The sequence below is a fragment of the Hyaena hyaena genome, unplaced genomic scaffold (genome assembly GCF_003009895.1).
Source record: "Hyaena hyaena isolate Hyena2069 unplaced genomic scaffold, ASM300989v1 scaffold_273, whole genome shotgun sequence".
Classification (NCBI taxonomy): Eukaryota; Metazoa; Chordata; class Mammalia; order Carnivora; family Hyaenidae; genus Hyaena; species Hyaena hyaena.
Window position 1 is genome coordinate 1,512,030 of NW_024080904.1, and position 25,369 is coordinate 1,537,398.

Genomic DNA, 25,369 nt, shown 5'->3' on the forward strand with positions numbered 1-25,369 from the left:
TTCAAGCCCACTTGGGTTTCTGTTTTGCAACTGTGGGAAGGTTGGCTCCATGTGTCCACTGATAATTGGTCAAATGCATTTAAAAAAATCATTACCAATGATCCATAAAAATCCATACAAACCAAATCTTGGTGTGTTTATTAATTTACATGCCAGTACTACTCAGGGTTAGATGGACAGACCTACAGCCATAGGCAAGTTGCTTTACCTCTCTGCAGTCAGTGAGCACACTAACAGGGTTAAATGGGACAGCTCAGCACAGCCTGGGCATACGCCCCCTCTACGTTCTGGTCTCCTATTTTCTCCTCCTGGCAAAAAAACAAAAACAAAAACAAAAAACTCCAAACTAATAGTCAGCCTCTGGGTGGTTCCCAGGTCTTGGCTTTCAGCATCTCATCCCTATCATTCAACCTTCATCTTCCTTCAGAAACCTGAGCCTCAAGTTCTCATGGTCCCCCCAGCCCTAGAACTGCTGGGATTCCCTAGCTATGCTCACCCCTATGTGTGTCCATTAGTTTCCCTCCTCTGCCTCAAAACCTTCTTCCTGAACCTCTGACTTTTAAAATCTTCCTGCAAGGTCTAGCATACATCCACTCCTGATCACCCTCATGTGTAAAATGGGATGATGACAGCCACCTTTCAGGCTGGGGTAGGGTATCTAGAGGCCACACAGTGAAAGTGCCTCACTCAGTGCCTGGCACGTAGAATTATTAGCATAGGTTATTTTTGTTACATTATTGTTATTACAATGTTAATTATTAGCAGCACCAAAATGATCACCTCTAGCTATAAAATGACTTCCTCCTCAGAGCCTCCCCCTCCTGATTCTGGTACTTATCACCCTGCTTATGTTACCTTCTCTGTGAGCACCTATCTTCTCCGTCAGACTATGAGCTTCATGCAGGTGGGGGCCAAGTCTTTATAATCTCTGTGCTCCCTACAATTTACGTGAGTGAATGAGCAAGTGAGCAAGAGAGACAGAAAGACAACCACGGATTAACAGTGATTGAGCACACTCTCTTAACTGCAGAACTTCAACACAAGACGAGGAAGTCCAGGCTCAGGGAAGTGAGGTGATTTGCCTGAGGTATTGAAGAAGGTCCTGACAATAAACTTCTGTTCACCAGCCTGCATGCAGCAGCACTTTTTCATAAATTAGTAATATCACCTCTTCATTCAGGTGGACACAATTCCCTGCAAGGGTGCATTGCTTAGAGAGTCAAACATGGGAGGGGCTGCAGCCCTGGGCTCCCCCTCAGCTGAGCACCCCCATGCAGAATGTGTATTGCTTCAGCTCTGGCCTCTTTCACTACACTCTGTTGCCTGGTCTGCAGCTCAGAATCCCTATCTGTTGGGTGAGTTTATGATTAGATTGGTGTTTTCCAAATCACAGCCTAAAGAGGGGTAAATCTGCAAGAAGCAGATGCATATTTTAAGGAAGTTTTCTGATTCAAATGGGTTTAGAACATGCTGTGTTAAACAACACATACTTTTTTTTTTTCATCACAAGAATTATCAGAGCCTTTAGTATGCACACTGGGAGCAGAGCAGAAAGTGCATGACTATTCCTGAACATGTGTGACCATAATCCTTTCTCTCCACCCTAGCCTCTACCTCTGCCAACAATCAAATAGCAGCACAACCAACAGAGTTTGGGAAGTGTTGGGCTAAATTGGAAAGCCCCTTCTAACTCAGACCCTCTCCCCAAGCTGCCTCTCTAGAGAGGTGTCTCGGTATCTCTTCCTGCACAGCCGGTGCCCCTGGATCCTACTCTAAAGGTTGTGGGTCCCCTGGAATGTTAGTTTCAGGGGGGCCCAGCTCAGAGTGCCAAGGCGCCCAGACTTTACCCCTCTGCCAGAACTGCATTTCAAAGCCATGAGAGCAATTCTGGAGGGAGATCAAAGCTCTCTCAACTCAACTGTCATTAGAATATTTTCTTTATGCATCTCACTCGCTGGTGAGTGCCAATAACATATTTCCTAAATGCACTGGCCTGAGATGGTACAACTCTGTAATAACCTCAATGAGAGGGCTGTCAGGGCCTGTTTTATTGAAAGGGAAGCAAAAGGGAAGTATATTCTTTTTTTTTTTTTTTTTTTTAATTTTTATTTTATTTCTAGGAGAGAGAGAGAGAGAGACAGCATGAGCAGGGGAGGGTCAGAGAGAGAGAGAGGAAAAGACTGAAACAGGCTCCAGGCTCTGAGCTGGCAGTCAGCACAGAGCCCGACGCGGGGCCCGAACCCACGAACCGCGAGATCACGACCCAAGCGAAAGTCGGACGCTCAACCAACCAAGCCACCCAGGCGCCCCGGGAAGTATATTCAAAATGCAGAACAACAACAGATCCCTTGAATGAAATTATGAAAGGCCCAGAGTTTTCCAGCTCTAGAAACAGAGTGCACTGGCTCTCCCATTTTACAGATGGCTGGTCAGAGGTACATCTCACAGTGAACCCAGATCAACACTGACCAGTGTTTGTTTCTATTCCCACTTAGAGCCAACTCACTTCCCTACTGTTGAAGTGGTATCTGAGGAGATTTTTGAGAAGTGTCCTGCCATAGTTCTGGTCCCTGGGCTCCAATATGGTGTAGGCAGGTCACAGGAGTGGTGCTGGCCAAGTGCTGATGCCCTTGACTTTAGGAGAGTTTGTCTGAGATGCAGCTGGCCGTGAATATGCCCCCTCTAAGCCAGAGGCTGGTGACAGTTCCTTCGGGTTAAAGGAAAAGGCAGTAGAGTACCACAGAAACAAGAACATCTCTTTTTAAAGGAACTTTTAAATACAACAGCATAACATTTAAATGGAGGGCCTTAGAGACTTATTCTACTTAAACTTCATACGAAGGACTGTTTTACATATAAGACCCACTGCTCCTTACCTTCATAATAAAATGTTCTTAAATAGAGTTCTAGATAGAACTGTTCTGGACTCAGGTCTATTTTTCATTCAACAGTATGAAAATGGGGTACAAGTACATCAAAGTTCATGATACACATTTTTGCATTCACGATTTTCTTCTGCCATTACGACACCAAGAAATGTCATCATTGTAACCACTGGCTTTATGACTTTTTTGGGAAAAAGCCTCATCTTGAGAGAGAGACATTCTAGGGTTCAAGTCTTACCTCTTCTGCCAAGAAGTGTCCCTGTGACCTTAATGAAGTGACTTGAATCTCTCTGAACCTCAATTTCCTCACCTCTAAAATGGGGATTATAAAATTCACGCTAGACAGAGGAGTATAAAAATTCAAGGAGGTGATACATGAGAAAGTGCCTAGAAGCATGCCTAACTCATGAAAAGGGCCCAAGAGACATGATTCTCTTTTTAGCTTGCTCATGCAGCTGTAGGAAACTGGCCTTAGCTCCGAAGGTCCACTGTATTTTTCTCATCAGGAAACCTGCTCTCATCACTGGACCAGGGTGTTCACTGCCTCCACAGGTGGTTGACTTGTTTCTACAACTTGTAGAGCAAGTCCTATAGCACTGCCGATTTGCAAATGCTGATTGTAGCCTGTCATTCCCAAGGAAGATCTCGAGTCCCTGAAGCACTACTCCAATTTCTGAACACACTAGACCATTTGAAAGTGATTATCAAATATAAAGATCAAAGCCACTCAAGACAAGTCATTAAAGCAAGATAAACCTCAGAATGTTTATTGCATCCACATCCTTGTTACAATTAACAAGAGTTCCCCAAGCTGCGGCCAGTTCTGAAACCTGGATTCTGTGTTTTGATCCCAAGGGTCCTAATGATCTGGACTTTATTCTCTTGCTTAGTTTCATTGTCAGAAATGTCTAAATCTGCCTCTCTTGTCTGTAAGAGGAGGCACAGGGAGGGAAAAAAAAAAGTGCTTGGAGAGTTTATTAAATTCTCAGAATCCTGAATGATTGGTTTCCAAAATAATAACTCTTGTAAAGAAGCTTGACACACAATCTAAGAAAAATGTAACAGCACCAATCAAAGAGCAATTGAAAAATCGATCATTCTTTCATTGCCTCCTCCTTTTCCCTCCCTGTCTGCCTTCATTTTCCTTTCTTCCCTCCTCTTTGCAAATCATTCATTCCTTCTGTTCCTCTTTTGTTCACTAATGCTTACAGAGATTCTATTATAATCATGCCTTAAACTAGAAACTGGGCATACAGATATGAAAGAGAAACATTTTTTACTATGAGTTAGCAGTTTTATGAAGAAAGTGAGACAAATAATCAGATGATCACAACATAATGTGATGCTATTAATATGAACTATCATTTGGGGGAGTTACTACTCACTGGCATTGTTGAAGTATTTTTCAACATGATCTCTTTACAAAAGCCCAATGTGTCATACAAGTATGAGTATCCCCAGTTAATAGGGGAAGAAACTAAGACTCAATAAGGTGATGCTATTTTTCAAGGTCTCTACCTGGTCACAGGTGTGGTAAGTAGGCTCTGACTACTCATGTGTTGGATACTGCAGACCACATCCCTAATCATTAAGTGTCTTATCTTCTCTTAAGATATGTGTTGGCACAGAGAGGGTACTGAATGGGGGAGAAGCACAGAGCAATGACACTTTCCAAGCTGAAGGTGGGTAAGATATCACTGTTTTCTTTTAATATATATTTTTTAATTTTTTGTTTGGGACAGAGACAGAGCATGAGCAGGGGAGGGGCAGAGAGAGAGAGAGAGAGAGAGAGAGAGAGAGAGAATGAGAATCCCAAGCAGGCTTTGTGACACCAGTGCAGAGCCTGAAGAGGAGCTCGATCTCAAGAACCATGAGATCATGACCTGAGCCGAAATCAAGAGTCAGACAATCTACCAATTGAGCGACCCAGGCGTGTCAAAAAATGAATACCTTCCTGCTAGGATCTACTCAGCTACTGTTTTTTCTCATTTGCCTTTTTTGAAAATGGCTTTTAGAGACTGCTGGGGCAGAAGACAAAGAGTCAGAACACCTGGTTCCTGGCAAGCTCAGCTATACTCACTTGGTTAGCATGACTCATTCTTCAGCACTCAGCCTTGAAGGGACTCTGACCTCTGATGAGTCACGTATCCATCCTCTGAGTGCCCCCACTCCTCTTTAGAGCATTTATCCAACTAGCTACATACCTACATGCAGGAAATTCCATGAGTGCAGAATCACACCTATCCCGTGAAATATTCGTTGCTATACCCCCAGCCCCTGGCACTGTGTCTGCACATCATAGTTACACACACACACACACACACACACACACACACACAGTTAAAGGAATAGTTACTTCCCTGAGCTCTTTCCTTGGGGTTCTATAATCTCTGCTTCGATAGCCCCATACTCTCAGAGTTTCCTTATTTTCAGGAAGCCATTAAACATAAAGAATATACCCTGAGAAGTAAGGAGAAATAACAACTGAAGTGTGATGGTGTGTTCAGAAGTACCAGAACAGTAATGTGACCATCTCACGTCAAACTACTGTTTTCACAACACAAGTGTGTACATCCAGAGGCCACAAGCTAGCTCTTCCTACCACCTCCGTTTCTTCTTGGAGGATCAAAACCACAACTGATAAATAATAGAACTGACCACATTAAGCAGAATACACACAGCTCCCCAGCAGCTCTGTAGTCTGTCTTCCATTTGACGCACAATTAAATAAAGCAAAGTCACCTCTTTTTTGTAAGTTGTAGCAGCTACCACTTTCTGGGTACAGGCAATATTTCAGTAGACTATGTAGTTTGAATCCAATTTTGAGCCATGTAAACCATATAACTTATGTGATGACTGACTGAACAATATTATGTTTGGGAAGGCCAGAGCAAGAATTATATCACTGCCAATATGTGTCAATATGACAACTTCTAGATTTTAGTTTGAACTGTGGCTTCATACGAATCGCTTAATAGCAAACAGTAGAATAATCTGAAGACAAAACTATACAGTCATTTTAGTAGGTGCAGATCTCTCTGGAAGGCCTGAACAAGTCTAGTAGCATCCCCAAATTTGGGTCTCTCAAAGGGTCATTTGACAATCAAAAATTTTAAGTATGGGGACTTAATGAAGACCAAGACATTGTATGTCAGGCAATCAAAGTAGAATTAAATTGAAATTGATTTTTGGAAAGAGGATGCCACATTCCCTAAGGGAAAAGAAAATGGCAGACATGCAGACTGCCCAAGGTAGGGTGCCACCATCCGGCTGTCACAGGGACCTGGGTAATGGGAGTCACATTCTTTTAATTTGTCAGAGAGGACAATTATTCCTTCATTGCTATGCTGAATGCATTAGACTCAATTGGTCAGAGAGGCCAGTAAATACTTTGAAGACAGGGACTGTTCCTTATTTCCCTGGATGTCCCTACAGTTAACACATGGCTTTGCTCATACTTTCCTATATCAAGCTTCCCATTTGTATTACAGCTCCAGTCCACACAGGCCTGGAAACTGGATTACAACATCTGATTTGAAAATCTATGAATAGGAAAAGATCTTAGAAAACTCCTAACTAAATCTTCCCATTTTACAGAAGAAAAATGTAAAATAAAAGAAGTGACTTACTCTATGCTGGCAAAGAAGTTACTGGAAATATCTAGTCACTTCCTTCCTCATGTTTTGCCATCCCACAGGGCAAACTGTGTTTTTCTACCATGAATTCTTGTGGGAAAGACCTCTCTCTCTCTCATGTCTCTCTTCCACGCTCTGTAAGAGCCTGAGATAGTCCATGTTTGTGTGGCATGCTAGCCACCCACTGTTGCCCTCTGTGGCCATAAAAATAGTTTGAGAATCAGGATTCAAGCTGAAGGCTAAGAGGTGTGCTGTCTGTCTGAACTCACAAAAGGCTGGAATCACACCTGAAATGGAAACAATATTCTCCTTACCTTCTGCCCTTCACCACCAGATCACCAAAGCAACATAGAACATGGAAAAGAGAAAGAAAGGCACAGAGAAAAAGAGACAAGAAATCATGCCTCTTAAAACAAAACAAAACAGGAAAATGGGAGCCTGTTGGACATGGATAAACAAACTGTGAGTAAAAGGCACTGCTGTACACACACTGGTTTTGTGTTCCCAGAAAGTGAGAGTTGGAGGTGTGGAAGCCCCCTCTCAGGAGGGTGGAAAATCAGCCAGCTGTGAGTTTGCAGGTACAAGCCAAGCTGTGGTCAATTTAGGGAAATGCATTTCACTAAAGCAAAATGTCCTGGTGTCTGTCCATTCCACCCTCTCTCACATCCCCACCACGCTGTTTCCCACCCTGGAAGGAAGGACGTCTGACTGAGCTGAGGCTGTCATGAGTGGTCAGTGTCACCAGTGGATGGAGAAAGAAATGATTATGCCAGACCCAGGGTGGAAAAACCCAGCTGCCTCCCACTGGGGCCATCGGGAGGGCACCGAGCGCTGCTGCCTGTCCAGGGAGCTGCAAATGGAAACACACATCTAGGAAAAGGGGTGACACAGGGGCAGCTCCAACTTTCACCTGTAAACTCTGAGACAGAGATCCTGACATAGGAAGAGTAGAAGGCCAGTCGACGCCTACTGCTGCCTCTTATGTGGCTCAGTGGGGTCCTGAGCATCTTAGGGGAGCTCTCATAGCTTCCAGCTCCTTCCCTTGCATGTGTGAGAGCCACACAGTGAACCCCATCCTAGGATCCCAGACGTACCTCTGCTTTATGCTGGAGATGCATAAATTTACGGCGGGGTGCTGCCTGGGACAAGGAATACGTTATTTAATATGGGCACGGTTTCTGGAGTAACAAAATCTTTTAAAGATGGAAACTAAAGGAGCCAAAATAAAAGGGTCTTTGGTAGAAGAGTGGGATTAGTTTGTCTCTGTCCCCTACTCCTGCCCAAAGGTTCCAGGGAGGGGAGGACTCAGGATCCAGAGGAGGCTGGGAATTAGGGAATACATGTGTAAGAGGTCAGAAGATTTTCCAGAAACAGAAACAACCACCACTGTTACTTTGAGTGCTCACTAAGTGGCAGGTGCTGTTGTAAAGGGCCAACCCCTATATCATTTCACTGAATCCTCTGAACCACTCAATGCCATAGACTGTGGTACTTTCATCCCTAATTTCAGAGAGGAGGCATCTGAGGCTTTGATAGAGATGTTCACGGTCACAGAGATGTTAAGTGGCTTGATTTCAAGTATGCTCGGTCTCCAAACCTCATATTTTTATTTATTTGCGAGACTCTACTGAGTCCACATAGCTACTCGCTGGTCCCTGCTTTGAGCCCCTTCCTCTTCTTTTTAAAAAATTTTTAATGTTTATTTTATTTATTTTGAGAGAGAAAGATAAAGCATGAGCAGGGGAAGGGCAGAGCTAGAGGGAGAGAGAGAAAGAATCCCAAGCAGGCTCTGCTCTGTCAGCAAAGAGCCTAACATGGGGGCTCAAACACACAAATGGTGAGATCATGCCCTGAGGCGAAATCAAGAATCAGCTGCTTAACCAAATGAGCCACCCAGGTGCCCGTTGAGTTCTTTCTTAATGTCCTGTGGAGGGGTCACAAGCAGTTCTCTTCATTCCATTTGCCCCTCTCTCCTGATCCCAAAGATCCAATTCACCTGTGCACAGAGTCACAGATGGGACGTGAGTAACGGTGGACTTTGCTTAGATGAAAAGCACAAAGGGAACTTGGACAGAAGCAGAGAGAATGACCTGTGTCTGTGTGGCCTGGACGTGTGTGTGTATGTTCGTGAATCTACACCCAAGCAGGCACATGGGCTGGAGATGGTCGAAAAATCTTGGGACTTCAGTCAAACTGGCACATCACCCATTGTGAGCAATCCCAACACTCACTGCCTGGGGTCATTCCATGTGGAAATATGTCCTCTAACACGGTGAGACATTTGGGTTGTTTCCGAAATAAACTAGTGTCCAGGCTCAAGAAGTTTGATATGTTATATGCTCTTTATTTAAAAATACCAATTCTGTGGCCAGTCCTAAAAAAAAAAAAAAGTTAGTATTTTAAGATGAAAGTAATCTGTATAAATGCCCCCAATGTGTGTGTCCTGCGGGCCTTTTTTTATGAGCCTGCAGAAAGGCAGTCTCCATCAAACAATGCTAAGAGGAGTCTGTGTATGCATACGAGAAGGAAGGGAATTTTTTGCACCTACTGTGCGCCCCACAATCTACCAGGCATTTTATACAGATGATTCCATGTAAGTTTCTCTACATGCTGCCCGAGAGCTGTTCTCACCCAATTTTCACAGATGAGAAACCAGCAACTCTTACTAAGAAACGAGCCAAGGTCAGACAGCTAATGAAGAGTGGAACCAGGATACAAACCCTGGTCAGTCTCCAACACATATCACTTTTCCATCATACCAGGCCTGACTCCTGTTATTGCTTTAATGAATATTAGTCACATTAAATAAACGCTGATATTCTGATTATAAAATTCCAAGCAATTTCTCTTACATGATTACTGGAAAAGAATGAACAAAGTTACTGAACAAATAACAAAGCCCTCTTTCATCTGTGTGCTGGTTAACTCTTCCCAGAACTCTTGCTGGGATATTATTTTATGTGACCCTCAAGGCAATCACATGATCCAGGCGGTCAGATATTATTATCATTCCCTTTCCATAGATGTGGAAACGGAGGCTCAAGGAGATTATAAGACTTGCCCAAGATTGCATAGTTAAGATGCTGCTGGGCCAGGGCTAGAATCTATTTCCCCAGAATGCTATTTTCATTCTACATCAATCTGATTCTTGGAGCTCTATGGCCAGAAGAACAAATCATGACATTGAACTGCATGAAGTCCCAAGTAGACTCACCTCTTCCTTGAACCCTCCCATTACTTTCCCACCTCAATCTCTTTGTTCTTTTCTGTCATTACAAAGTCTGTTAATTCCGGAGGTCTGTTTGTAGACCTCCTCTACCAGAAAACCTTTTCTAACTTCTCTAAACCACAGGGATCCTGTCTTTTCTCAGAGCTCATACAAGCCTTATCATCTGCGTGGTTCACTGGAAAATTTGTCATCTGCCTTCTTGCCATTTCTTGAGTGACTGTACCAATATGTCATGAAACCACAGAATATAAGCACCTTCAGGACACAGATTACATGTTGGGTCCCTAGGACATCTACTGCAGTGCTCTCCACATTAAAGCATCTTAACAAAATATGGATGATAGGTACAAACATGATCATACTAAAGAGAATGTTTTCAAGTTTCTAAGACACCATCGTGATGTAGGAGGGTGGAAATGCCTTGGGATAAAGAGATGAGATTCTGGATCTTACTCTTAGCTTGGCCTCACTTTCACTGGGAGGCCTGGGTTCGTGCTGGCCCGTCTTGGGAGCTTGGCCTCCTCATCTATAGCAAGAAAGGGCTGGACCTCACTCCTGCTCCTTCTGGCTGAGTCTCTGATTCCATACAACTTTTCCAGATTTGGGGAGAACCACAGAGAAAGAAGTGTATATTCCATGAGATCATCCCAGAAAAGAGATGAGGGACCCCAACGTGTGAAGGCAAACCATTTAATGGCCTCTGACAAGGAGGTGGGCGGGGAGAGACAGTGAGAACCACAGTGCCAGCAGAGGGGTTGAGAAGCCTGCCTCAAGGCTTACTACAGTCCTTTCCAAAGACTTCCAGCAATGTCAGCTCAGATCCAAAAAAAATAACATGGCCCCAGGGGAATGCCCTTGTTCCATTAAAAAAGAAAAACAATAAAGGGAAGACAAAGAAAATGTTTCCCTTTGAGCCAAGAGTATGCAAGACAAGTCTTTTTCTATTTGTCCTACTGCATATGAATCGATGTTCACACACAAAGGTCAAGTTCACCTAACTGTGCTATAGCTTGCAGTTTAGAGGGTTCAAACAAACTCAGCAGGTTTGTTGCAATATACTCTCCCAGTGGGGTGCATACAGCCCAAAGTGTCAATTTGGGTTCTGGGGTTCCTGATACTAGGGGTTTCCCTTAATACCCAGGTTTTCCAATTTAGCTATAAAAAGGCAAGTGAAGTGCATTCTAACTTGTTGGTAGACATCTCTAATGGCTGCAGATGAAGTTCTGCCTCCCTGGCTCATCTCCACCACTGTAGAGAATGGCCAAGTTCAATGGAATGTCTTTTTCTAAATGGCTGGTCTGATAGAAAAATTTTTACTGCTCACACAGACTGCTCCTCCTGGCTGACACTGGGGACCCTTCGTTCACACCCATGATTACAATGGCATGCTTTTTTGTCTGTCTCTTCCACTAGATGGTGAACTCCAAAGGCAGGGACTGGGCTGACACCGAGGAAACATTCAACAAATATTTACTGGGAAAGGAAAAGAAGAAAAAAAAAAAAAAGAGGAAGGGAAGGAAGGGAAAGGAAGGGGGGAAGGGAGGAGAGGGAAAGGGTGGGGAGGGGAGGAGGGAAGGGAAGGGAAGCAGAGGGGATGAAGAAAGGGAGAGAGGCAGGAAGGAAGGATTTAGCCTGATACTAGAGTTCCCCATGAGATAAAGCAGACCCCCTTCTGCTTATGCTCTGGGTCCCAGTTATACTGAGGACTCTATTCTCCAAGCCTTTCCTCCTCTCCTGTTCTCTTCCATATCCCGTCCCCTCTTCATGGGCTGTCTTTCTCAGTGTTTGGGACACGCTGTTTGCTCATCCACATCCACCGCCCATCCCTCTCCTCCCTATGTGCCCTTGGGAGGTTGGCTTCTTTGGGGTGCTTCTATGGGTACCTTTGCCCTGTGATTCTATTTTCGCTTTCCAGTGGGAAGTACTGGCGGAAGACTGCAAAGCAGAGGAGAATGCCATTGGAGAACTGACTCTCCTGGCTCCCTTCTGGCCTGGGGGCCACAGTAAGCTGGCTACCCCTCTTTGTGGAGAGTCACTGCTGCCGCCCAAGAGTCTTGCACATACATCCACTCTCTTAGGTTCCAAAACCACTCTCTCTTCTTGCCCTTCCAGGCCAAGGATGGAAATGACTCCCCACAGTTGCTGACTCTGGCCTTGGGGATTGTCCTAACCCTGCCCACCCTGTTATAAATAGCCTCACGTTCAAATTAGCCCCTCCTTCAACTCTCCTTAACTGTTCTGTCTGAATGTGTCACCTGTTTCCTGCCAGGACCCGACTTATTCAGGCTGCATCTCTACCACTGAACGTGCTGCCCGTCCCCGGCTGTCCTTCAAACCAACTCTGCCTCGCTTCCCTAGTCAGAGCAGATCTCTGCCTTGCAGAACTCCCGTCCCACTGCGTGTTGTTCTCATGGATTAGAATTTCTTATGTTTGAATATGACCCCCCAACAAAGCGAAGCCCCTAGATGGGGAGGAATGTGCCCCACTCACTGTAGTACCCCCAGTGAACAGCAGAGACCATGGCAGGGGTACACATACCCGATAAATGTCTACAACCATCTGGTTCTATAACACGACTTGGAGTAAGATATCAGCAAAAAGTCGGGCTGTGCCATACTCAACCTCAAGAGCATCAAGGCTACTGTATTCAGCACTGCCATAATGCTCACTGTGTGTGCCTCAGGTGACAGGGCACTCCCCTGGGGGGACCACTCTGAGGGGGGATGACATTATCTGTTACTCAGCTCCAAGCTGCCTCCTGTAATTCCAACACTCCTGTCCTGGCCAGGGCTTAGGTACCATATAGAGTAATTCTGCTCCCTTTCCCACAGGACACGCCTTTGGGGCCATGAAGTGCATGCCACAGGGCCCTATAGTCATGGCCCCATGAGAATTTTCTCATCCAGGCCAAACATCTTCAAATGGTTAGCATAGAACCTTTTGAAGTTATACCCTGGCCACTCACTGTCCAGTCCCTTTCTCTGTGAACATCCTCAATTGTCTGCTTTTATTATGGCATCTTAATAAGGAAGACTAGCTGCCAATATAGCTCTAATAGTTCTACAGGGCCCCATGGAACCCCAAGGCCATTATCCAATTCTCTTCTAAACTCACTCCTTCAAGCACTTCATAATCCTGAGCTCTTGGGGCATATCTGAGAAGAGAGTGAGGATAGAATGTGAGAGGGCAGGTATCTGTGGCTGGCAAGGATATCAAGGTCGTGCTGGGTAGCTGTGCCATAATGGATGACCAGGAGTCAGAAATTTAGAGCAATCTTAACCCTAGTTTGACCATTAATGGACAGTGTGAACTTTGGCCTCAGTTTCCCTCTATGGAGGGATAAGGGATTTGGAACAATGATCTGTGAGGATGTTTCTAGGTCTGACATTAGGCACAAATCAGTCTTCTGCAGCCCTCTGCTAAGATTAGTTGTTCTCCTATAGCACATGAATCCCTGAGAACATGCCCAAGGACCATGACATAAAGGAATCTAAATGTGTTAAAAAAAAAAAAAAAAAAAAAAGTCCTTCTTTGCTGGAGTACACGGATCTGCCCAGCTGCATCACTAGGGGATATCTTATTTTACTCAAGGGATTTGCTACATAAATTGTCAGAATGGTGAATTTTAATCAGTGCTACTCAAAGTAGGCACTGCTTACTAGTCCATGGCACACTACAAACAGAAAATGGAGAATACACATTTAGAAACTTTTTGAGAATTCTGATAATGACGTTCCTGTGGTATTGCATTTTATATTGATTCATTTTTTTCCTGCACATTTCAAAGGTATCAGCTTCCATGTATAGGGAAAAAAAAGTCGGTCCCTTACCATAGATTATTGAACAGTTATTACTTATTACCATAAGTATTGAAAAGTTTTACTATCTTTACTCATTAAGAAAGAAAAAGAGAGAGAAAAGGGAGAAAGAGAGAGAATTAATTTCAGCTCTTTATTAAAACTCACCTAGATAATGTCAAATTTTCACTGCTTATAATACAGGTGCCTGCCTTCCTTCCTTCCCTCCCTCCTTCCCTCTCTCTCTTTTTTAAAAAGCCACAAAGCAAGTATTTCTCTGCAAACTTCCACAGGTTTCTCTCTGCCCAGAGGAGAGCTGATACAGCCAGAATACTGTCACCCCCAGCCTGTCAGGAGATGACACATTGCCTGGTGGCCCTCACCCAGGGCTCATGACCTTCCCAGCCAGCAAATAAACAGGCTGTGGCATGAGTGGTCACAGAGCTGGCACATGGCTGCTCACAGACATTCTGGCCAGGCAGTCTCGTGACTTAGAAAAGAGGAGGCCGCTGGAGGCTGCCAGCTCTGTCTGCTGATTGTGAGGTATCTGGGACCTGGGGCCCCACAGCCCCTCCATACCAGGACAGCTCACCCACCACAAAGGCCAGCTGCCCTTGGTCCTGACCCAATCAACTCAGCAGTTTTTTTTTCCCCAAGGCTTTAGTGAAGCCACCCTGTCACTCACCCCTGCCCTTCAACTCTGCCTCGTACTGTTCCTTAGGATTAAAAATACCCTCCTTCAGTGGGAGCTTTAGAGCCAATAGATCTGAATTGGAATATAAGCTCTCCATTTATTTGCTGCATAACCTTTGCTAAATCCCTATGTCATTCTGAATCCTGGATTTCCTTCAGCAAAATAGGGCTTAGCATACCCACCTTCCTGGCATTTGGTAGGTGCTGAATAAACATTTTTGGAAGGAAGGAAGGAAGGAAGGAAGGAAGGGAGGGAGGGAGAGAGGGAGAGAGGGAGGGAGGGAGGGAGGGAGGGAGGGAGGGAGGGAGAGAGGGAGGGAAGAAAGAAAAGAAAAAAAAACAAAAGAAAGAAAAGAAAAGAAAGAAAGAAATGAATGAATGACTTCCAGCTATTCATGGTCTTTCACCCTCCTCCATGCCCACTCTGCCTGCTCAGTAGGGAGTACACTGCCTTAATCTTGGAGACTTGCGTTGTGACTTTGCTGAATGACTCTCCTGACCCACGACCTTGGTTGAGTCATTTCACCAGCTAACATCCTCTATCTCCCTATCAGTCAAATGTAAATACTAACCCTGTCTTGCCTTCTTTGCCAAACTCTGTCAAAGCCCAAATGAAAGCAGAGAGGAAAACGCATTATGACCTGGAAGGAACTAGCCACACAGTAAGGCTTCCTCCCACCTGGGCTGCTCACATCTCTGAACCAAGGTGAGAGTCCAGGGCCTGCCTGGTGCCAGCAGGCTGAGCTGACGTGCTTTCTGGCTTGCTGCCAGGCACGACATTCTCCTGCCAGTATCATCATTCCTTTGCACATAGGTATTTTGTCTGTGCATGGGAGGCCCTTGCTCTTTTGAGAGAGACATAAAGAGAAGAGTCAGCAGAAAGCCTGCAGAGGTCGGCAAATGTGCTCGAGCTATCAGCAAGTTCAGGGTCCTGCGTGCTGGACAGAATGGAAAAGTTCAGCGTGAGCCTGGGAAATCCAAAAAGTGGAGGGCGCCTGTCTCTCTGGCCCAGAACTAGTTCCTCTGGGGACCATACTAAATACAGATCACCCACGGGTTCCCCTTTGGGCTTTTCTTTGGGACTGCTGGTTAGAGTCGCTAGTACAAGCGAGGGCTGAGTGAGGTGTCAGACAGAAGCTTCCCCTTCCTGAAGTCCCTTTGCCCTGGGCCCTCCTTTCTCCCCCAACGCAACCTCGGATGTCCAAACGGTACCTAAGCTTTCCCAGAGATATTCAAGCTGAAAGTCAGTTTTTTTCTCTTTGATCTCACCTGGCACTCCCTAAGGACAGCACACACCACCTCTTGTTACACAAGTCATGACAAATATGCTTACTGAGAGCAAATGGCTTGCTAGACACTGTGAGAGGGATTGTGCTTTGAGAGCCCCCTCTCCACCTTCAGAGCTGCTGGACAAAGCAGGTACTGTTCTTATTCTCACTTTACAGAGGAAGATATAGTAGAGCACCTAAGGGGTCACAGAGTGAGGAAACAGTACTGCCGAGACCTGAACCCAGGCTGCCTGACCAAGGCGATCCCTGCTTTGCCAGCACAGTGTGACAGTGAATGTTCTGCTGGGAAGGGTGTTCCATATTGCTCTGTCCAGCAGGGTAGCCACTAGCCCACGAGGCTGCTGAGTACTTGAAATGTGGCTAATGTGACTCAGGACAGATTTCAGATTTATTTAATCTCATCTAATTTCAACATGAACAGTCACAAGTGGCTGAGGACTGCATATTGGCTAATGCGCTGCACCCCACTCTACCACATACGTTATGACAGCTACCAGTACTCAGCTCACATCACCCAGTTTAGACTCTGCACCCTTTGAGAAGACCGAGTTGAGTCTTCCTTCTTAGCCCACGGTGGGGACTCAGTGAATACGGTTGTGATGGGCCATCCTTGCATATCATCCCCATGAGAACTCAGTAAGGGACTGGCCTCGGTCACGAAGCCGCTGTGTGAACTGGAAAATTCTGTCACCCCTAGGGGCTTCAGGTGCCTCACCTACACAACAGGGGACACATCAGCTGGCAGCTGGGCATCACCTGCCCACCAGGCCTTACCTGTGTGGAGAGTCGGGGTCGAAGCAAGTCTTGGTGACGTCGGTAATCTCGGGGTCACAGCACTCTCCGCCGTCGAAGTTGAACCGTTCGTAATTGCAATCCATGTCACACACTCCGTTGTGCTGCTTCTTCACGAAGGCGGGGTGGCGCAGGTGACGGCAGTCCCCGCCGTCGTGGCCGGTCAGCGTGTGGTTGCACTCGGGGTCGCAGTTCTCATCCCCGATCTTGCTGATGTCACAGTTGGCCAGCACGAGGCGGTGGCGCAGGGAGGAGTTGCTCACCTCCAGCACCTCCAGCTCCCAGGAGATGTTGTAGTGCTTGAAGGCCTCGGCCAGCTGCCGGTGCTGGAAGTCGATCTGCTGGCGGCTCACCGTGGGGTTCTCGTGGCTGTCGTCGTGGAGGTTTACCACGCGGTAGCGCACCACCTTGGGCCGGCGGAACCGCGGGAGCTGGTTGTAGCTGGCGATGACCTCTGCGTTGTCACACAACGTCTGCCCACACAAGGGAGGCTCCAGACTCGTGTCCAGCAGGAAGCTGTGGGCACCGCTGAGTTCCACTTGAGGGATGCTGCCGTCCTTCATGGGGGACCAGGTGCGCTTCACATTGTCCCAGTTCTCCTGGAGGAGGAGCTGAGGTAGTGGAGTGTGGGGGCCACGGGTTTCCATATCCAACAGTATTTCCCGCTGAGTCCTGGCCACCTTCCACAGACTGAAGCGCTCGATATAGCCCCGGTAGTTGTGATTCAGAGTGCTGCCTCCCACCATGAGCACTTTACACTTCTGGGTCAACGGGCTGAATATGCCGCCCACCTGCTCCCCAGAGGTTGCCACCTGGGCACCATTCACATAGAGCTTCATCAGCCGCCCATCATAGGTGGCAGCCAGGTGTACCCACTGGCCTGGGAGGTAGCTGCGGTACGCATTGATGGTGGTCACTTTCCGGGCCCGGTCTGTCTTCAGGGAGAAAAAGTAGCGTGGGTCTCTGTTGCCTTGGTCACTGACGGTGTGAATTCCCACGACCCATCCTCGGTCACGCGAGGTATATGAACATTTGTCATATAGCCCTATGTGGCCCGAAGAGAGAAAGATGAATAAATAAAGGATGGAGAGGTGGGGTGTAAGTTACTTCTCTCTGATAAAACTTATATCAGGACATCCTAGACCAGCATTTTTCAAACTGCTTTGTGAGATCCAGCAGCTACTAATGGAGACTCTAGGACCACCCTTAGGGCACAGTGAGGGCTGGAGTGATGGAGGGGACAGGTGAACTGGCTTTGGGGGCTGCTCACAACAACTACAGCACAAATGGTTTCACTTTTATTGGTTCTGAGTATGGAACTTACAAGAAAGATATCTGTTGTAGAATGGGTAGCTGAGCTACTGGAAACACCAATCATAATAATGGAAATCTGACCACCTCTGATTTTACAAGACTGTTGTACGGGTAAGGGGACTTTATAATTAAGATGGTATTTTAAGTGTGGGATGATGTGGAGGCGAGAGGAGAATCAGAGGGTGGCGATAATGCATAGAAGTTGCTCATTTAGAAGGATGGCCTCTACTACGGTATCCATAACTTTGAGTGCATGTCAACCATTACCAGTCATCAAATGGTAAGTGGTGGCGAACTATTAGGCAACTTGGCACAGAGAATCAAGGGTCAAGGGCTGCAAAGCTAATGCTTCTAGCTTCTAGCAGCAGTCCTGGTTAGGCATGAAACTCATCCCCAAAGAAAGGCAGACATGCTTAACATCTGAGTTAGAAAGATTTAAAAACTTTTTTTTAAAGTTTATTTACTTATTTTGACTTGTAGAGAGAACAAACAGGGGAGGTGCAGAGAGAGGGAGAAAGAGAGAATCCCAACCAGGCTATGCACCATCAGCACAGACCCTGATGCGGGACTCAAACTCATGAACCTCGAGATCATGACCTGAGCCGAAACCCAGAGATGGACACCTAAGCGATTGAGCCACCCACGTGCCCCTGAGCTAGAAAGGTTTTTGAAGATCACGACTTCCAGCTTCTTCACTCAACAGATGAGGGACTTCAGACCCAGAAAATGAAAAGCATTTGTTATGTTATACAGAGTCACTGTCAAATTTCCTGAAACCCAATTCAGCTTGCTTTTCTCTGACACTAATGCTAATATTTATAAAAGAAAGAAACGAAAAGCACTCTCTTAACATAAAAAATATGATGGAGACTCCTTCATTAAGTAAAATCTATCAAGCCTCTATAGCAGGTCAAGCATTGTACTAAGGTCTACATGCGCATTAATTCATTTCATCCATGTAACACTTTCTTTTAATTTATTTTTTAATGTTTTTTTTTTAATTTATTTGTGAGAGAGAGATAGAGACAGCATGAGTAGGAGAGGGTCAGAGAGAGAGGGAGACACAGAATCTGAAACAGGTTCCAGGCTCTGAGCTAGCTGTCAGCACAGAGCCCGATGCGGGGCTTGAACCCACGAACCGTGAGATCATGACCTGAGCTGAAGGCAGACGCTTAACCGACTGAGCCACCCAGGCGCCCCCATGTAACACTTTTAAGGTAGTGATGTTAACAGAAGCAGATATGGAAATGGATGGGTTTAAAGTCAACTGACTGGTAAGTAGATCGCAGACCCTGGGATTCACTACCCTATGCACTAACTCCACAGGTATTTCTCTCTCCCCCATCAGTGTCACCAGGGATCCAGAACACACCAACCACCTAGGGGTACCACAAGCTGAGTGTCTGGGAAAGTCCCAAGGCTGATGTTTCTAGCCTCACTCTGGGAACTCCAGGAAGTCACTTAGCAGATCCTCTCTGGATCAAAGTATCTTTATACTCACCAACCCCTATTCCCCAGCCTTTCTGGAATATACCCAGTGTCCTTGGCACAGCCAGGCTGTTGGATGGGGAAAGGACTTTCTAATTAAGAATGTATTTTAAGTGTGGGATGATGTACAAGGCCAGGTGGGAGGAGAAAGAGCGGGAGATGAGAGTGAATAAAAGATGCTCATTTAGAAGGACAGTCCCTACTTTGAGCTAGTAAGTTGCTGCGGTCACCATAACTTTGAGGGTACATCTGCCATTAGCATTCATCAAAGGATCATGGAGAGCTTCCAGCAAAATCAACAGAGGAAGCCCACACAGTCTTTATTCCTTTGTGGGCACTGAGGCCTCAGAACTCATGTCAATCTGTTAGCAGCTGATGTGGAAGGCAGTTTTGGCTTGACATCTAAGTCTGCCTATACCCCTCCACCTACTGCCTGCCCAGCAGGCCTTCAGGCAATGACTGGGGGTCTCCTCACAAAGTCAGCCTGCTTGCATTGGCTGGGCAACCTTGGTGAAGCACTGAATACCTCCTCTGAGTCTTGGTTCTCTATCTGGTAAAGGAGGGGACTGAACGAGGTCCCCCTCATATGCCTGGTCCAAGTCTGCTCTTCTGTGTTTCCAGGTTTCCGAAAGGCTAAAACAGAAACTACCTCCTCCTAGAAGCTCTCCATGATAGCCCTGTAAGGAATGCTCATTCTTTCCTCTGAACTCATTTTGCTTTTATGCAACTAGACACTTATTCTCTGGTTCTGGAGTCCCCCTAGACTGGATGCTTCTTGAGAGTGAGGACTCTGGCTGGAACATCTGCACTGTGCCTACCACCCTGTACCATGCCCTGCCTAGAGCAGTACTCAGCAAGGGTCTCGTGGAGGAGCATAAGAAGGATTTCTGATAGACTGGGAGAAGGAAAAAGGAAAAACAGAATCGAAGGCACTAATTTATGTCTCCATGGCTAAAGGAGAGGGTGAATCAGAAGAGAGTGTTCTTAGTACCACAGAAAAAGCAGGATCTTTGGATTTAGGGTAATTCTGATGAAAGCAATTCCTAGCTGTACATCTGGGGAAAATCACTTTGCTTCTGCAGATCTTAATCCTCTCACTGATATCCCTCTTTAAGCACGCTGTCATACTTAAAAGACACAACGAGTACCCCATCCTTGGCACACAGCAACTATCCGAGTGTAAGTTCATTTTTAAGATGCTGGAGGGTTTAGGAGTCATGTCAATGATGATAAGTAGGAAATGACTAGAAATAAAAGACAGAAAGGCCAAAGAGAGAAGGCACCCCAAAGGCATCTTGACTGATGTATCAAGAGTTGATCGGATAAAGCCTTGAAAAAGTCCAGGTTCTCCTCAAACCCACTGGCAAACACTACTTAAAAATCATAAATCCCATCTCCTTAGCTGCTGTCAGGATGCTGCACGTGAAAAGCTACCTCCCCACAGGCCCCTCCAAAGCTGAAGCTGTAACCCCTGGATCTATGGGTTGACACTTTTGCTATAGGGATCAGTGAAAGCAGAATTCCTGGAGCCACCACTCCTGTGTCCCCCAGCCCACCATCGAGCTCCCCTTCCCTTGCTCCCCTGGCTAACAGCAGCCCCCTTCAACAGAAAATTGAGAAAATCAACTTCTGAAACAGGATCCCTTTTCCCTCTCTCTCTCTCTCCCTGCAGGTTTTTTGTTTTGTTTTGTTTTAATGTTTTATTTATTTCTAGGAGAGACAGAGAGAGACAGCGTGAGCAGGGGAGGGTCAGAGAGAGAGGGAGTCACAGACTCTGAAATAGACTCCAGGCTCTGAGCTGGCAGTCAGCACAGAGCCCGACGCAGGGCTCGAACCCACGAACCGCGAGATCATGACCCAAGCGAAAGTCGGACGCTTAACCGACTAAGCCACTCAGGCGCCCCTGTTTTGTTTTGTTTTTAATTTCACCAGGGGCTCTCAGTCCCTGGTTGTCCTGTTGCCTTTGGAAGGCAGCTGGCGGGGGTAGCAAGGTAAAATGTTTACACATCTGTAGGGCGCCCTCCATTCAGAACCTTCCTGGGGCCTGGGACTCTGGCTCAAGCCACCTCTGTGCAGGGGAGAGAGGGAAGCAGTGAGAATGGCCAGACTCCGCAACACGGAGCTGGGGACTGAGAGGAGGCTTGGCCCTAGAAGGCAGAGAGGAAGGGCAAAGAGTGGCTTTTCAGTGGGACCAGGAGGAAACACATTAAGGGAACTGAGAACCTTGAAGCCGTGGCTTCAGAAGTTGAGAAGGAAATATTTACCTGGAGTATAAGTGGCGAAAGGAAATTACTGAACTCCAACAAGGTAGGGGGTTGGGTAAAATGGTGATGGGGCCTTATTTCTGTTATGAAAATAACTTAATCAACAGTGGTCCCATTTCAGGGGGCTGGAAGGGAGACACTGCTGTCTCATTAGCCCAGAACCAGGGATGTGGGACCAGAGATCTGGGCTCAGTTTGACAGATGACAAGTCTTACCATCCTCCCCACCACCACCACCTTATGCTGCCGGACCTCATTTCCCTTCTCTGAAAAAGGAGAAGTTGGGATTAAATGATCCCCACCTACAATTTGAGAGCTCTTTTGTTCACTGCTAGAATGGTTCCTTGTAAGCAGAAGGAGCTCAAAAATAGGTGTTGATCTGAATCGGATGCTTCGTGTCAAACCTAATGCTTGCATGCTTAGGTCCCTTGTCCTCCATGTATCTCCACAGAGGGACACAGAACAGTGTTCCCAGAAGGACACGCAAGCACCCTCCCCACCTTCACCTTGTCCCTCCCCACGGTTGTCCAGGAAGATAGAGACATAGTGAAGGAAACGGAGAGAGGCGTTTCTGAAGTCGGCACCATCTGTGTGCTGCTGGAAGTTGATCCCAGGGGACACATCCCCATGTGACAAGATGAAGGCCATGGGGCAATCCTGCACACAATCTACATCTAATTAGCATAAGCCTGCCTCAAGGCTATAAGCGCATAGAAGCAGATGCTGAAAGTGTGCAGAGCCCATGAGGTGTCTAGGGCACTTTTACAGATAGAGAAGTCCAGCCCCAGACCTGGAAGGGGCTTGACCTGAGCCTCATAGTGATCATCAGTCCCTCAAACCCTGGTCAGCTGGCCTCTCTAATGTGCCCTTATCTTCCTGAAGCTAGGCTTGCTTTGAAAAGGGCTTCCCGATCCCCCCAGAAGCTTCCTGCCTCTTTTTCTTCTCACCTACTGGTTAAGCCTCATCCTGGAGACAAAGAGCATACATTAAGAGGCTAGTTCAAAGGCAGAAGTCTCCCCAAAATCTTGGCCAGGGCTGTACCAGGAGTCCTCTATGCCTGGGGGTCACCCCCTCAGGATCACTTTAATGGCGCTGTCCCAGGGCAGCTCTGTCCAATCACTCCGTTCCACTCCAGGAACAGACAAATCTTCCTCCCATACATCCATCTCATTCCTTCCTGTCTGAAAACTCACCACTTCTGTAATTACTCATCCAGTGTCTGTGTTTCCCATCTGTGGGTCTGTGTGGTTCATTTCAAAGTGCCCAACATTCTGTACAGACCCTGGTACCTTGTAGGTGCCCCAGAGTTTGTCATAGCAGATTAAAAATAAAGGAACAGGAGGGACCTTTCCCTATGGCTGTTGTCTTTACAAGAGCATAGTACCCTTTCTTTATTTAGAAGTTGCTAAAGTCCTTCATGTTCTAGTCTAATTCTCCCACTTAACATTCACACGGAAACTCTCAGTATTGCCCACTTGGCAGAGGAGGCTGAGGCTCAGGGAGGGAAGGGGTTTACCCAAAGCCTGAAATCCATGCATATAGGATTCCCAGGCCCAGGTGCTTAATCACGTCACTGCACTGAGAGCCAAGTGGGCTGTTTAAAGGCACGGACCCCCCTGAACAGATCTCTGTAAGTCACACAGTGCCAACACAAGTGAACTGACCTGAACTGCAAGCCCAGAGGCTGCCTTCCATGTCATTCTTCTGCCGGAGTCTAAAAAACTAACTAAGGATCAATGGCTCTTTATTACCAGCATGTCATCCATTCTCCTTGGTTCACAGCACTTCATGGGGACCCAAGCTGTGTCCGGGCCCGGTTCAGATGCCCATAATGCCTTCTGGAGCTTGTCTTCAGCACCTGGGTTTCCACCACCGGCTTCCCTACCTATTGGTTTCTGACCCAGGTTTGTTCCAGACTCCAGGGTCTTTACAGAAATGTTCCCACCCACCCACCAAGGTTGTAGTCATTTCCTCGGTTGCCTCCCATCTTCCTTTCTGTTAGTTACTGGCTGAGTCGTGTCCCCTCAAAATCCCTATGTTGACATCCTAACTCCCAGGACCTCAGAATGTGACCTTATTTGGAGGTAGGATCTCTACGGAGGTGATCAAGCTGAAATGGGGTCCAGAGGGCGGGCTATGGTCCAGGATGACTGGGGTTGTTGTAGGAGGAGAAAACTGGGACACAGACACACACAAAGGGAAGAGCATGAGAAGACCCAGGGAAACAAGGGCCGTCTACAAGCCAAAGAGAGAGGACTCAAAAGAAACCAATGCCGTGGACACTTTGTGCTCTGACACCAAGCTTCCAGAAAATAACTTTGTGGTGTTTAAGTCTCCCGGTCCATGACACCTCATTATGAGAGCCTCGGCAGACCAGAATACCATCATTCCACAAGTTTTCGAAGCTCTCCCACTGAAATTTCTCTACAATCTATCTCATCTTCCACTGCCTCATGCTCAGTTCAGAATTCTCCTCTGGTTAGGATACATTGCCTCCATTTAATCAGTTTCCAGGGTGATCAAAGCAAGGTGTATCAGAAGGAAATGAAGACTGGAGGTGTGGTCACTGCCCAGGGGAAATGCACCTCACAGAGGAGGGGTACTTCAGTGTTTTGCCTTGAATGTATGTACCTAAAGGTCATGCTGAGTGCCAAGCTAGTGGGTAGCTGCTTCCAAGCCAAAGTGTCTTATGCTCACAGTCACCTTGTATAACAGGCACTATTTACAGCTGAGGAACCTGAGACTCAGAGAGGTGAAATCACCAGCTTAAGGTCACACAGCATTAAATGGTAGGAGGAACTGGAATTAAAGACTCCTGATTTCAAGTTCAATTCCTCCCCATAGATGAGTAAGACATCAGCTATGCCTCCATGCTGTGCTGTTGTTATGGGTTTTTTCCCCCTAAGATGTTTTCTGGGCATTTTAAGTCAACACAAAATTAGCTCTGATAATGCTAGACTTTCATCACTGTCTATAGAGGACACTTAGCAAAGGATGACAATTACATCAAGTAATAATATATATTTGTTTTTCTCTCATTGGTAGAGTGGACGTGAGAGGAGGACACTCTACCTGGGTCGTTTTGGCTGGTGACAGAGCAGTATTTTCAAATAAATAATGATAAGAATGAGGAACATTTGCTGAAAGTCTCTAGGTAGCAGGCCTTCTGCTAGGCAAAAAGATCCCACTCAGTGCTCCTAATGACCCCATGCAGTAGGCTTTCCTGACAGTCCTTTGACAGACAAGGACACTAAAGTGTAGAAAAGCTGTGTGATCTTCCCTCAAGGATCCCAGCAAGAGAGTAGTAGAGTCACAAATAGACCAACTCTAAAGCCAGATGCTTTCCTTCAGTGGGAATAACTCTCAACCAACAGTCAAGGCTCTTGTGGTCCAAATCTGCCATCGCTCTGCCATGGGTCACTAAGAAAGCAGCACCCCCTCTCTGGGCATCCTCACACCCTGCCCTATGAGGTAGGAGGGTCACAACGATGGCCATAGAGGCCCCTTCTGTCTCAGACTCCCTGTGACTCTGAGATCCCAGGTCCGTCAGACATCCTAGCCTTGGTTCCCACTATGGGAGATGTACAGTCATGGAGGAAGAGGTAGAGGGGAAGGAAGGTGATTTCAGAACTGTCCACTCGCCGTGGGACATCTACCAGAGGAACAGAAGCAGAGGCGAGAGGATGTGGGTATGAAAGGGGGAATTTGGGTCAAAAATCTGTTTTTTTTTTTTTCAGGAGGCTAAAAAAGTTAAAAGCTAAAGGTTGGAGCTGGTCCCTTTTTGTTTTGTTTTCCCTTCCATGATTTAATGGCTGGTATTAAAGCCACAGGGGAATGCTTGAGAGAGCAATCCTATGGAAAGCTTTTATCTGTCCAGAGGAGAGTGATTAAAACAGACAGATTTGGGTTAAGTATACCCATGGTCCCTGTACTTGGTTCAGTCGGGGGGAGGACCACCAAAATGACCCTGGAGGACTCAGCAA

The 25,369-nt window shown here is 46.5% G+C and overlaps 1 protein-coding gene across 1 annotated transcript in view; it reads right to left on the reverse strand.

Annotated features, from left to right (window-relative positions):
• Positions 1–25,369, reverse strand: part of PAPPA (pappalysin 1) — a 243,651-nt gene that overhangs the window by 193,047 nt on the left and 25,235 nt on the right. The window contains exon 2 of the mRNA XM_039245860.1: positions 16,304–17,366. Coding sequence (XP_039101791.1) covers positions 16,304–17,366 — 1,063 coding nt within the window. The remainder of the gene's footprint in view (positions 1–16,303; positions 17,367–25,369) is intronic.